Source organism: Lygodium microphyllum, chromosome 7 (genome assembly GCF_053477565.2).
Source record: "Lygodium microphyllum isolate KBCC chromosome 7, Lygodium_microphyllum_v1.1.10, whole genome shotgun sequence".
In the NCBI taxonomy this organism is placed as follows: domain Eukaryota; kingdom Viridiplantae; phylum Streptophyta; class Polypodiopsida; order Schizaeales; family Lygodiaceae; genus Lygodium; species Lygodium microphyllum.
This window is the reverse complement of record NC_141141.1, coordinates 71,102,554-71,115,620: the sequence shown is the minus strand read 5'-3', so window position 1 is coordinate 71,115,620 and position 13,067 is coordinate 71,102,554. Positions and strand designations below refer to the sequence as shown.

General features: G+C 39.2%; 1 protein-coding gene across 5 annotated transcripts in view; it reads right to left on the bottom strand.

The window, feature by feature from the left end:
• The window catches only part of LOC148033575 (plant/protein), a 77,572-nt gene that overhangs the window by 25,414 nt on the left and 39,091 nt on the right, over positions 1-13,067 (bottom strand). For 3 of the 5 annotated variants that reach the window (XR_015691327.1, XM_087681517.1, XM_087681515.1), the window contains exons 2-4: positions 1,430-1,529; positions 1,122-1,308; positions 933-1,028 (exon numbers count right to left, since the gene is read on the bottom strand). Coding sequence is in view for 3 of the 5 variants with exons in the window: in XM_087681517.1 (XP_087537643.1) it covers positions 933-1,028; positions 1,122-1,308; positions 1,430-1,529 (383 nt within the window). In the remaining 2 variants the exon portion in view is untranslated. The remainder of the gene's footprint in view (positions 1-932; positions 1,029-1,121; positions 1,309-1,429; positions 1,530-13,067) is intronic. The other 2 variants (XR_015691328.1, XM_087681516.1) reach the window with 1 other exon arrangement.

Here is a 13,067-nt window from a genome sequence, read left to right as displayed (position 1 = left end):
ATCGTAGTAGGTCAGCCAGTAATAAGTATGGCAATCAGGTCGACAATATTTATGGTAGTTGGGCCAGCATTTATGGGGCAGGAGGCACTTTCCCCTTCACAATCCACCAATTTAGGCACCATTCCCTACCAATATGGATGCACTCCATCTTGCATCCTCTCCATGCCATCATAATCTTTCTCCTTGGATGTGGTCATCATTTTTTTGAAAGTTCCCATAGAAAGTTTCAAAAGAGTATATTTCATAACTCAAGCATACCACTTCCAAATCTGTCAGAGAAGGCATTAGAACCTACTTTTCAAGATCTTTCCAATAATATGCTACATGAGGAGCATGTTTCCTACAGTTTACTTCACAATATTATGCACAAACTGAATACAAAACATTGTCTCAATGCAGAATACAAATGCAGGACACCCTGAGGCTGAAAAATGAATCAGGGAACTGGCAGCATTCAGCAACGTGAAAAGTGACATGGCTTAACTCAGATTGAACTCTAGTTGTATGAGGATTTTAGAGCTTCATCAGAGCCAAGGCACAAAAGCTTCTCACCTGACCAAGGCTGCACACTGAGGGGATGGAACAAACACATTCATAGATACAGTATTCTTTGTTCTAAAATTAAAGTTTACTCCCTAACACAAGCTAGAGGATCTACAGCCAGACACAAAAGATTAAGCATGGCCAAACTGCCTAGTGGGGATCTTGCAATTCAATTTGGGAATGCTTCAGGTTAGGCTTTTGCAGCTTCGGTAGAACCCAACTGAGTCCCTCTGCTCAAACTAGCATCAACTTCTCTGCAATAAAATATCACACCCTGCTACAAAAGTAAGACTTCTTCCAACCAAGAAAATTGAAGTTTGCAGGAAAAAGACAAAGAAAGGAAGAAACATGATGGAAGCAGCCAGGATGAGTTTAAGTTACGGGCTTACATCAGAAGCCTCTAATTCAGCCACGCCCATGCAACTCTTTCCTTGTCCATCCAATAATGTGCAGTACTTTGTTGCTTCCTCTTCATCTTCAAAAACCTAGCATCAAATCAAATACCTCAGTAGGAAGCTTTCTAGATCATACTCAACTAATCATACATAGAAATTTTGAAAAGCTCATAGACACATTACAGAACCAAGGGGGGTCACTAGGTCAGACTTGAATACCAGCACCCCTTCACGGACATCTTCCACTACCATCTGAAAACGAGTCTCATTAGTACTTTTTGTAGGCTGGGAGGAAGTTCGAGAATAAGCACTTGCTCCCCTACGGCTTCCTCGCTTGGGAAATAGAAGGCTAAGCTCATTGGCAACCTCACTACAAGTTTCAAAAACTCAAATTTCAGCATAATTATAAGGGTCGAAAACTCTTGAGATTATCCAAAAGATAAAAGTGACAGACAACCAAGCTGTAAATAGAGAGCTTTACAGAAACTGACCTGCGAGCTCTCCTTGTACGCATAGTCAAAAGCTTGTTCTCTTCTTGTGCGAGTACATACACAGGCTTCGAGTCTTCTCTCCATGGATTTGCCTCGAGAACTACAATGCATTGCATATTACACAACAAACCCAAGTTTACACTTCGGTGAAGCAACAGCTAACTCAGAATGTAAGATACATGTTTCAAAAAAGAGACATCTGTAAAATCATTCTAGATCAAATCTTAGAAATCAATTCGTAATCAACAAAAACCTGAGCGAAACATAATTTAGCACAAATTGAATGTTTTGCAACTTTCACCTTCACCTCAAATCTGCAATTTTAACTTTTGGTAACTGGTCAACTATCATGGCAAAGGGTCTCTAGAAGCTGTAAAGTGTCATAATTCACTGACAGCTCTCAATCCCTTTAAAATTTTGCATTTGCTCTTATAAATGTCTTAAAAACCTGAAACAGCAGCTGAAAACTGAATGACTATCTGCCATAACTAAAAAGGAAACAAAGTGCTCGGGACAATAGACAACAAATGACTGCATGGAACCACCCATCCGCCTTTTGGAATACCAGCAATAATCTAAATTGATAAATACTAGTAGTCAAATAGCTAAGACATCAGAGTCTCTCTTCAAACCAACGTCGTCAAGCTTCTCTCATCTTGATGATGAAGAATCACCTTTAGGGGCATACCTACCATGAACACACACTAGTGACTGTCCCACACGAGGTCCTTCTGTTATGGCAACCATTGCATGTGTTTCTGCTGCAAGTGGCTTGTCCTGTGAAGTCTTTCAATGTCTAAGATCAATAGTGCCCCTTCCCAGGAATAACACCTGTGGCTGTCCAATGGATCTCAACAGCTACTTCAAAATCCAACTCGTTGAAAGCAAAATATTGCCTCTATATAAAACCTTCAACAATAGGGAAATTCCATGGATGAAGTAGAAGAAGAGTTGCATGAAGGAGGCATCACTAGAGAGACAGCAGTTTGAAATGGCATATATTGAGCTCATGGCTGACCATGGCTTCACTAAGCTCCAAAATGATGGAAGAGGATAAGAGAAAGAAAGAATTGGTTTGCCGAAGTGATCCTATCAAGGCTAATAATTGAAACAACCATATGTCAAATATGTCAATAGTGCGCACGATGTTTCCATGTGGAAAGGGCATGAATATAGCGAGTAATTCTCTCATAAACCTGCAAATTTCTTTCGGCACCATGCAAAACACAGCTTTTATATGCCATCACATGACCCTCTTGCATAAGAACGATATTGTCACAAGCATTAATGATCACACTGTACCACAAATGACTTCCCAAGATATGGAAAGGGCATGAACATAGCAAGTAATTATTTCTCATAAACCTGCAAATTTCTTTCAGCACCATGCAAAACATGACATTTATATGTCACCACATGACCCTCTTGCATAACAATGCTATTATCACAAGCATCAATGATCACACTGTACCACAAATGACTTCCTACGATATGCCAAAATAAGCAAACAATCCGAAGTCAACTTTTCAAATCCTAAAATTTCCATCTATATCCACCGAAAGGCAATACCCTTTTTCTGTAAAGCATGCAACAGGGATGCAATTTCAACAATATATCAAATAAATCAACACTAGTAAGAGCATAATCCCAAAAGTTTCGAACCGCATGTACATTTTTCAAGTATGGCCACGTATAGCATCAACCTTTGCAAGGTCCATGTGAATACAATCAACTAAAACAATGTGACCTAAGAAGACAATCTCATATCCGATCAAATATAGCTGATGCATTTGCAAGACCAAATGGCATTACCAAGAACTCATACAATCCAAACAAAGTCCTGAAGGTTGCCTTATATACATTGTTAGGTCTTATATGTATCTAGTGGCATCCACTTTTTGAGTTAATGCAACTAAAAATAGTAGACCCTGCAATCTACCCATCACATTATCATTTCTAGGAATCCAAAATCAATTCTTAATAATGATCTTCTTTAGAGCATGGTAGCCAATGCACATACACCATGACCCATTCTTCTTTCACACCAAAACAGAACTGCTACCGGGGACTACTACTAGGGATTAAATCAATGGCATGATTCTCAAGCCTCTCAGGTGGTGACTACCCTCGCAAAGACTGTGAAAAACAATCTTCATAATCCTTAACAATGATATGCGATATTTATCCAACTAAGACACATTTTCCATTCATTATGATGTGACATTTTGCAAACACTAGATATGCTATTGGGATATTTATTGTGTATGGCCGAAAGCTGTCAAGACTTTGGCAAGAAGAGGTCACAGCATAGAGAAAAGAAAATCTAAAGAAACAGAAGGTATAATGCAATAAAAACCTAGAGACAAATAAACCCAATTGTAGAATATATCATGTAAGAGCTTGAGCTCAATCCCTATACAACATATGCATCCACATAAAGACTATAATATTGAGACTATGGCTCAGTGAAAACCTGATCTAATTTAGCCTGTATGATTCAATGTTTACAAGAGATAGAGCATCAAACAATATGTTTGAGGCCCAAAAACAGGCCCAACCTTGCAGTAAAAAAATCTACTACCTATGTAGCCCACATAGACCAATAATACCCTGTTTTGAAGCTTCCAAAGACCCTTCTTTCAGTCCAAAAATCTCTGTTTTAATCCACTACAGTATTAGAACAAGAATACCCAAAACAGTCCACACAATCCCTCTATTGGGGATAGCCAAGAGCAATAATCTCCTCCAAATTCAAGGTAGATCAGAGTATTTTCCTCATGAACAGCAGTAGACAGCATGTTTGCCCTGTTTAGAACAGTCCAAGAGATCCCAGATCACTCTTTGCATGCACACAAAAAGCGTCAGCCTGTTCTCTTCAGACTTCTATATCTTTCCCCTGATTCCCGCAAACACGCTATGCTTTTTTCCCCTAATGAATGGTTCAAACTGAGGGCAGCCTGTTAGCACCTAAAAAACACGGCGCAATTCATGGGGGCAGCCCTAGTGTGTTTTCACACTTGATCTCTCTCTTCCATCTTGTGCAAGGTTACTTAAATTGACCATTGAGCTGCCCAAATCAAGTGGCTTTTACTATCCATACAAACAAAGGTATAAAATCAACTCCAACTTCATGACGGATGACCAAAGACAGTGTAAACTCAGCACAGACACAAGAAAAGCAATCCCATAGGCACATGGGTAAAGTACAGTCACTATCAAATTTCCAATAAGTTTTCAACTACTAGAAATAGAACCGCATAACATCCACCCCCTCTAAACTTGCACATCCTCCAACATATACCACTTATCTTACTCTTCATCATGATCAAGATCTTCAGCTTCTTCTTCATTATCTTCCTCTTCCTCTTCTTCTATGCTATCTTGAGTACTTCCACTATCATCCTCTTCTTCTTCATAAGTGGAAGAATCTGTTCTCTTGAATATTTCGATCCGTTTTCCAACTATGGGTATCTTCAACTGTCCCATCCAGCTCACAAAGAGAATATGTAGCATTATCATATGCGTATCTTTACAATGTAAGGACCAAACCCTCTCTTATTGAACCTTTTTCAACTACGCTGTTTATCCAAACCATTAACTTCTGCCCTGAACAAGTTATATTCACCTCTTATAGTCTAGTCAAAATCTTTTCATTGTCAATAATGTGTTCAACAAAAAATCTCATACATCCATGCTCATTCAATTCTATATCTTTATCCTCTTTTGTGCACCCTTTTATCGTCACATCATCCAAAAAAGGCATATTAACATGTGGTGTGTGATCCTACAATACTTTATTCATTGTATTCATCATGTGTGCAAAGAATTTGTAGCTCCCTGTGGTAAAGTGCACATCCACACTAATCCCAATGGTGTCTTCATGGTAGTAAGATCCATGCTTTCGCTTACAAACTGAAGCGGATCATAATCAGAGTAAGTTATTAGTCAAATGTGCAAGGTTGTTTAGCACATGTAATGCACATGGCAATTATTTCATGGTAACAAGCCAAGGACCCCGAGGATGCAATGGGCGCAAAAGGCAAAAGTTGTGATAAGTTATGCCAGCTGGACTTTTGGGGTCAATTGTTGGTGTCAATTTTAACCCTAGGACAATTATTTGGCCCATAAGTGTCGATGATAACACTAGGGACTATCATTATTAATTAATTAATGCCAATCTAATGGTCAACAAAGGTTAGGGAGACCACTCCAGATTGCAAATGGCCTAGCCAATTTAATTATGATTAGGCACATTTAATTTTGGACAGGTTCAAAGGGGCTAGAATTAATTCTAAAAATTAATTAAATGGCTAGATAATGCTGAAAAATGAGTTTAAAAAGCTGCCACATGGCAAAAATTCCCATGCAAACTGAGAAAACGTTTTTGGAAGGCTGGGTCTCAGGCATTCACATAGTTTACACCTTGAGGGAGAGAGAGAGGGAGCTGATGGTTCATTTTCTAATCAAAGAACAACAATTTACTATGGAAGACGACCACCTGGGGGTCTCAACACGCAGGGGACAACCGAGAGTCACCTTCCAAGGGCTGACAACAACATTGCTGATCAAGTGATAATATTTTGAAGATACATAGCAATAGGTGACTACATTAAATGCAAGCTGGAGTAGACAACATGTAAAATTTAGGGTTTTCTCGCGAAGAAAATCCGATTTTTCTCTCATCTTGGCTCTCACCTTCTCCAACCCATTCTTAGGAAATCTCAATATTTCTCAACCATTTTGAGCAGATCTCAACCAAATTCGGTAGACAATAGAGCGATCTCTACTGTAAACCCTAAATTTCTACAAAAATTAGGGTTTAGCAACCACCTTGGGAGTCGCGCAAATAGGAGAAGGCAACATACAATAAAATCAACACCTAAAATTCATGAAATTAACAGGGATTTCAGATGCCATACTATCCATTGTGAATAGACACAACATTTGGCCAGTCGATTGTTCCATTAGTGCAATTCTTGGGTGAAAATCAAGGGGCAATTGGCCCAAATTGCTTGTTGATTCTATGCACAACAAGGGTCTTTTGGATCAGCAAAGGAGATTGTGAAATCTCAACTTTATATTGTCCATTCACAATTAAAGTTAAAGAAATACAAAAAGGGGCACCGGTTTTGGGACCAACGGAGTGTCTATTGTCCAAATTTATGAAGATAATGTATGCATTTCAGTTTATGCTCAGATTTTAATTGTTGTAATTAAGTGCTTAATCAAGTTTTACCATCCTATCCGAGAAGGAAGGCTAGTTTCATGGTTCCATTGCCAGGATACCATCAATTCCCTCACATTGGTGGGCCCGAGGCACCTAATTGAAGGTCGGAAGCTTTGCTCTAGTGCTGAAATTGTATTCAGCTGAGCATTACAAGAAGAATATCTTCAAATAGTAAGATGAGATCAAGCTCAAATGATGCCTTACTCTGAAAATTCACAAAGAGTTGGGAAAAATGCAATGCCTAATCTTCGATAAGGCGCCCAGCATGGAGAGCAAGCTGCAAATGTTGGTTTAGACCAAAATGTGGGTCCTTCTAGGTCTCTTGAAACTGATGACTAACAAGAGGAAGAGGAATTTAATGACCAATTTAAAGATCAACTAAGGATAACAGCTAAAATGTTTGTACAATTGGCAAATGATCCTCACTTCATGTGCTTTTGATACCCCTTAAAAGAAAGCAGCAAAGGCAAGAAGAGGAAATCGTCTTCAAGAGCTTCGAGACATCAAGATGCACCGAAGAAAGAGCCAATACAATAGCATGATGTTCCAAATGTGGATAGTGAGCATAAGCAAATGATGCCAGTGGGGACAATTAATCCATATGCAAGGCCAACTTGGAAGTGCCAATCCAATGCTTTTTGGACAACAGGGCATGCATGCAACGATGGGGCAGCCAAGGTACTTTGGTGGTGGCACTAGTTTCCATGCTATGGTGGGCTTGGGACCACATATGGCAATGTATGACACAACTCCTTATCATATGCAAAAACCAATGCATGGTGTGCAAGGCCCGAAGTATTCAAGTATGGCTGGTAATATGCATAACCCCATGTATAGCAATGTTGGCATGATGCTGGGGCACAAACTAGCGAGTTTAGCAATGTATATATGCAATCACTATGTTTGGGACTCATGGTATTAATGTAGTCATATAAATACTCCGTATAGTGTTGGTCATGAGAGAAATCCAACTATTAATGCATGCAATGTCTAGGAAAATGTATCTTGTTATGGTTGGCAAAATGCATATTCCCATGCACAATCACATTGCAATGGTCCAAACTATGCAAATAAAAATGTTTCCTAATGCATCTGGTGCTTCTAATATGTTAGGTACACATGAGAGGCTGGTCAACTCAATGCAATGTTGCATATAGTTAAGTTGGAATTGGAGCAATGTGAAAGTATAAAGCATCGCAATGCTTAAGGGGGAAAAATACCTATAACCTAGTGGAGATTTGAAGCAAGTAAAGTTAGAGGTAAAGTTTCCATGCGCTTCCTAGTGAAGCTTCAACATTGTTTTACCAATAGATGCAAAGTATATGAAAGAGAATGACTTGGCATACCGTCCTCAATTGTTGCAACTTTACCAAGATGCCTTTCAGTTAAAGCCGACTTCAGTTCGAGCTCAGTCAAGTTTAGCAGAGCAAGGGTCCAAAGCATTTCTTAATACTCAAGAGGGAGGTAGCACTTCCACTGCTCCAATTGTGAACAGCTCTTGTATGTAGTGGATCTCTGATATATTCAACATGCATCCAAGGTATTCTGTTGATAGTATGTTTGCCATGAGGTCACTAGTCAATGTATTAGTTACTATGAGATGTATGCAAATGAGTATGATTGTTACCCAGCTCTGAGACTATACTTTTGCATCAGTTTGGGATCAATTCATGATCAATTGGGCATGAGCTTTTCCCTTAGTTTTGAAATCAAATTCTAATCAGTTTCAACTCACTTTTTTTTTCAATTTGAGAATCGTTTATGATCACTTTTGGGATCAATTTTTACCTTAGTTACTAATCGGTTTTTGCAATGAGTTTATCACTAGTTTGGGGTCACATTTACAGCAGTTTGTGATCAGTTCTCAAATCTATAAATGTTCAGTTTATGATCAGATTACATTCAGTTTTCAATGGTTTACAGTTGGTTTCATGGACAGCAGCATGTTAGTCAATGCCATTGATAGTTTCAGCCATGGTTTATGCTGACTCTATGCTTTACTATGGTTGTGAAGTTAGAACAGTTGAGAAACATGAGTTATGGATAAATCCAATGGGTTTATAGCAAAAATTCTCGGCTAATTCTCAGTATTATCTAATGTTTATGCTAGCTAGAAATTTTCAGTAAGATTTGGGACATGTGGCATGGTTGGACAACACTGGCTAATGTTGTGATTATGATGCCTAATGGAACTTCCAATGCAGTATGCTTTTCCTTTGGCACAATGCAGTGCAATTGAGGTCGATTGCAAGGTTTTCAAGGGAAATGTCTCGCACAGGGACGTGATATTTTGAGATGCTTTAATCTTGAAAATCACATTTGATTAAGTTGTTAATCAATTGTGCAAGCTTGTTTAGCACATGTGACGCACATGATATAAAGGATTACTCTAAAAACAGAAACCACAAAGCCAATCGTACAACGAAACACAGACTGATAAACACAAAACGCAATTAGGGCTAGGATTAGGGTAACTTAGAGGCAATGAACACAATAGATAATAAAGTGAATAAATAATGAATATACAATAGTCATGCAACAAACACACTATGTAGTGACTACTGAGCCTCGAACTCTTGTATCTCTAGGATCAAGGCAAAGGTTATGAACTATAAAGTGTGTCGTTCTCCAAACGAATCCCGAATCGCAGCAAAGGCAACCTCCGTTTATCGAACACCAACAAACGTAACCAAGGAAGACTAGATTTGATACAAACGGTAGTGCAGGGCAAAGAAAGACTAAAAACGCACATACTTAAGAAGAGAAAAACTGCATGACAGTTGTGAGGTGCAAACACATCCTGTGGAGGAGAGAAAAGATCATGGCGACAGCTCCAAGTTGTTGGCAACAGCACCAAGTGCTAATGTTAACATCAAATGTAGCAAACAAACTGTAGGCGATAGCTCCAAGGTACATAATCACAACTACAAACAGGTAGCTAGGGCTAGAATCAAGCGCTAGATGGTAGCAAATATCTGGGGAAATCTCTCACCATGATGTCCTCCACGAACAGGGTGTGGGCAACAGAGATACCGCTCCTGAAGCTTGCAAAACAAGATTGAGGAAGAGTGGTGGACTGCATGCCTATTTATAGACAATTCGGGACACCCGAATTAGGGTTTTTCATATGGGACACAATAACTCTCTTGGATAGCATTTATTTTTAAAATAAAAAGGTTCCTTCATTAATTAAGCGTGTTTTAAAGCTGTTTAATTCAGGCTAATACATTTTTAGCTCAACACCCTCTTTTAGGCCCAAAAATGAGCCATGAGAAATAATCCCTTGAGATGGATTTTTTTTTACTCCAAAGCAGCTAGGGCATCGGCCCAATGACCTACCAAGACTACAGACACAATAGTTATCTTACCAAGGAAGCCCAATTGATCACCTCAAAGAGGCCACAGCATCGGACCAAGGGTGCTTGTTGATTGCCCAGGAGCCTATCAAGTCCTGCAAAGACAAATGGAATCAATAATGGACTTATTTTTTTAAAGGGCTTTGGGTTAATTTGTTCAAAAGATTTAGCATTAAGTAATGGTTTCAAATAAGTGTTCATCCCATTGAGTCACTGTGCCCAAATTATTAAAAAAGAATTATGGATAACCCCACTACTTTCATAAAACAAGCAAAACAATCCTACACACTACTAGAGTAAGTGTCTAGGGATGCCTTAGTATGTGTATGTACCAATCATATGGAGAATATGTGAAAAAAGACAATATGACGGTTAAGCAAGCTAGACAAGCAAAGCCAACATACAAGCATACAAAAAAAGTGACATGGAAAACTACCATGTGCAATGCCACAAGTATGGTGAATCTGAAGTCAACCACTCCAAGGTTAATCGAAAAGGAATAAATACGCACAGATACATGTTTATACGAACACAATGCCGATACATGGGGTAATGCAAAGAAAGGTGTAAGTTTTTATGCTCATGTAGAATGCGATGTAACAGTACTATCACAGTGCTCTCGCATGAAAATTGTCCACTTGTATAAGCATCCTTTTACAATCATGTCATCCTGACAGTGTAGATGACATTATAAATGTCCATAATATTACAATATAAAATAAATAAATATTTGAAAGTAAAAAACTATAAGCATCACTACCACTATCAAGAGAAGAAAATGGCCCCCTCTCAAACTGAAAGGAGAAGTAAGAGGAAAGCACTCTCTCCCCATCAATCTAAAAAAGTAGAGGAAAATGTGCCCAAGCAGATCTCTGGTGGAAGATACTGTAGAATGGACTTGTTGACTACCTTGATCAAAATATCTACAAAATTGTCACTAAACAGCATAAACTCTAGGTGAATGGCACTTGGCTCAAAACTATTCTCTAAAAAAGTAATAGTGCACAGTCACGTGCCATATCCAAGGGGTGATGGTATCTCCTTGATTTTCCAATTTTCTAGCTTGCTACCTATTGGAACAATCCTTTGCAATGTGACCCTCATATTGACACATAAAACAATAATTTACAACCATCAATTCCCTGCGTTGTGACAATGTTTTTGAGCCCTTTCTTTGTTGTTTTGGCCACTTTTCAGGCTGGTTTTCATACCTGCCCCTTTTCTCATCCTTAAAGAACTTTTTATTCCACTTCTTCCCACTGTCTAGGAAACCTAAATCCTTCCCACGGAGCAAAGCAACGGCTGTAGCAACAATCTCTATGAGCTAAGACATGCTAGACACAATGGATTTAATGCAAAAATCCCTAACTCGTTTGGGCAACCCATAACATATTTTTCCACTTGCTCATGAAGGGGTATGGGGCAATAAGAAGTAATAGGCAGCAATGCATCCTAAAACTTCTTATTATATTGCTCCAAATTCTTACATTCTTTAGCATCCAGCTTATTCCAAGCTATCATGATGTCCACCTCGAAGGTACTTGTTAACCAATTCGATGCAAACATTTGCTTGAATTATACCCACGTTAATGGTGCTCTACCTTGCATCAAAAGAGTGGACCACCACTGTAATGCATTTCCTTTCAAGAAAGTTGTTGCCTTTCGAGTCTTCAAAGACTCTGTGAAGTTTCCCCCTAAATAAGCTGCATCAAATTGCTGAATGAAAGTCAAAGCTTTCAGCCTATCTTGTGCACCACTGAAGGACTCAAACTTCATTGCTTTTCCACCCTGATCATAGTCTTTTGCTGCCACTTTGGGTGTCAAGTTGTCATACGTCGGCTGCTGCAAAAAGGACACATTTGCTGAATTTACATCAAAACCAACGCCAAACGAAGCATTTGCATGATCAGCATTCATTCCTAGAGCCCCATAAGCATTCAATGATACAGATGCAGTAGCAAACATTCTGCATTATGTCCCAAGCATCAAGCCAATGTTGCCATACATAGGGTTTTGCATATTTCCAACCATACCCGAATACATTGGACCTTGCACACCATGAATTGGTTGTTCCATACCATAGGAATGTGTGCCATACATTCCTGTATGTGGTCCTTGTCCAACCATAGTATGAAAAATCATGCTTCCACCAAAATATCCCGGCTGCCCCATCATAGCATGCATATCCGGCTGTCCAAAATCCATTGGATTGGCACTTCTGTGATGGCCTTGCATTTGCATTCCTTGCCCCGTAGATACCAATTGTTTTGTTTTGTTAGCATCTTTGGGAGCTTCAAATGAAGGGTTTGGCATTATCTTCGGTGCACCTTGCTATCCCAAAGGTGTAGAAGACGCCTTCTTCTTCTTGCCTTTGTTGTCCTTTTTCGGAGCATTCAAAAATCAAGTAAATTGAGGATCCTTTGCCAATTCGGCAAAGAGATTTACTGCTCTCCTCATCCGATTCTTGAATTGGTTCAGCTTGCTATCCAGAGTCTGAGCTTTGTCCAAGGTCAAGCATTGCATTTCCTTCATTCCCATGTGAATGTTGATACTAAGAGGCATCATCACTGCTCGAGTCCATCTCACTATATGAAGACATATTGCTGTAATTTCTCAGCTGAGAGTAAATATCGGCACTAGCACAAAGCTTTGGATTGCAATTGGTTGCCTCAAGTCCACCAAATCAAGGGTTTGAGTGGTATCCCAGTAATGGAGCCATGAAACCAACCTTCCTTTTATCGTGGATGGGTAGTAATTCCCTGATTACAACTAAGTTACAGCAGCAACATTTATTACAAAACTGAGAAATGCAAATTAACTTACAATCTTGGACAATGGATACCCAGCATGTCCCAAAACTAGCGCCCCTTTCGGTATTTCTTCCGCTTAATTGAAGAAGAAGTTGATGTACAATGGGATTTTCCCAATCCCTTTTGGTATTTCAACTCCCCTTGCTGTCCAAAATGACCAACAAGTCTTCAATCTGATTTGCCCCATAATTTAAGCAGTCAATTCGCCTTCATATGCTTTGATAGAGATGGAAAATGCCCCAAAT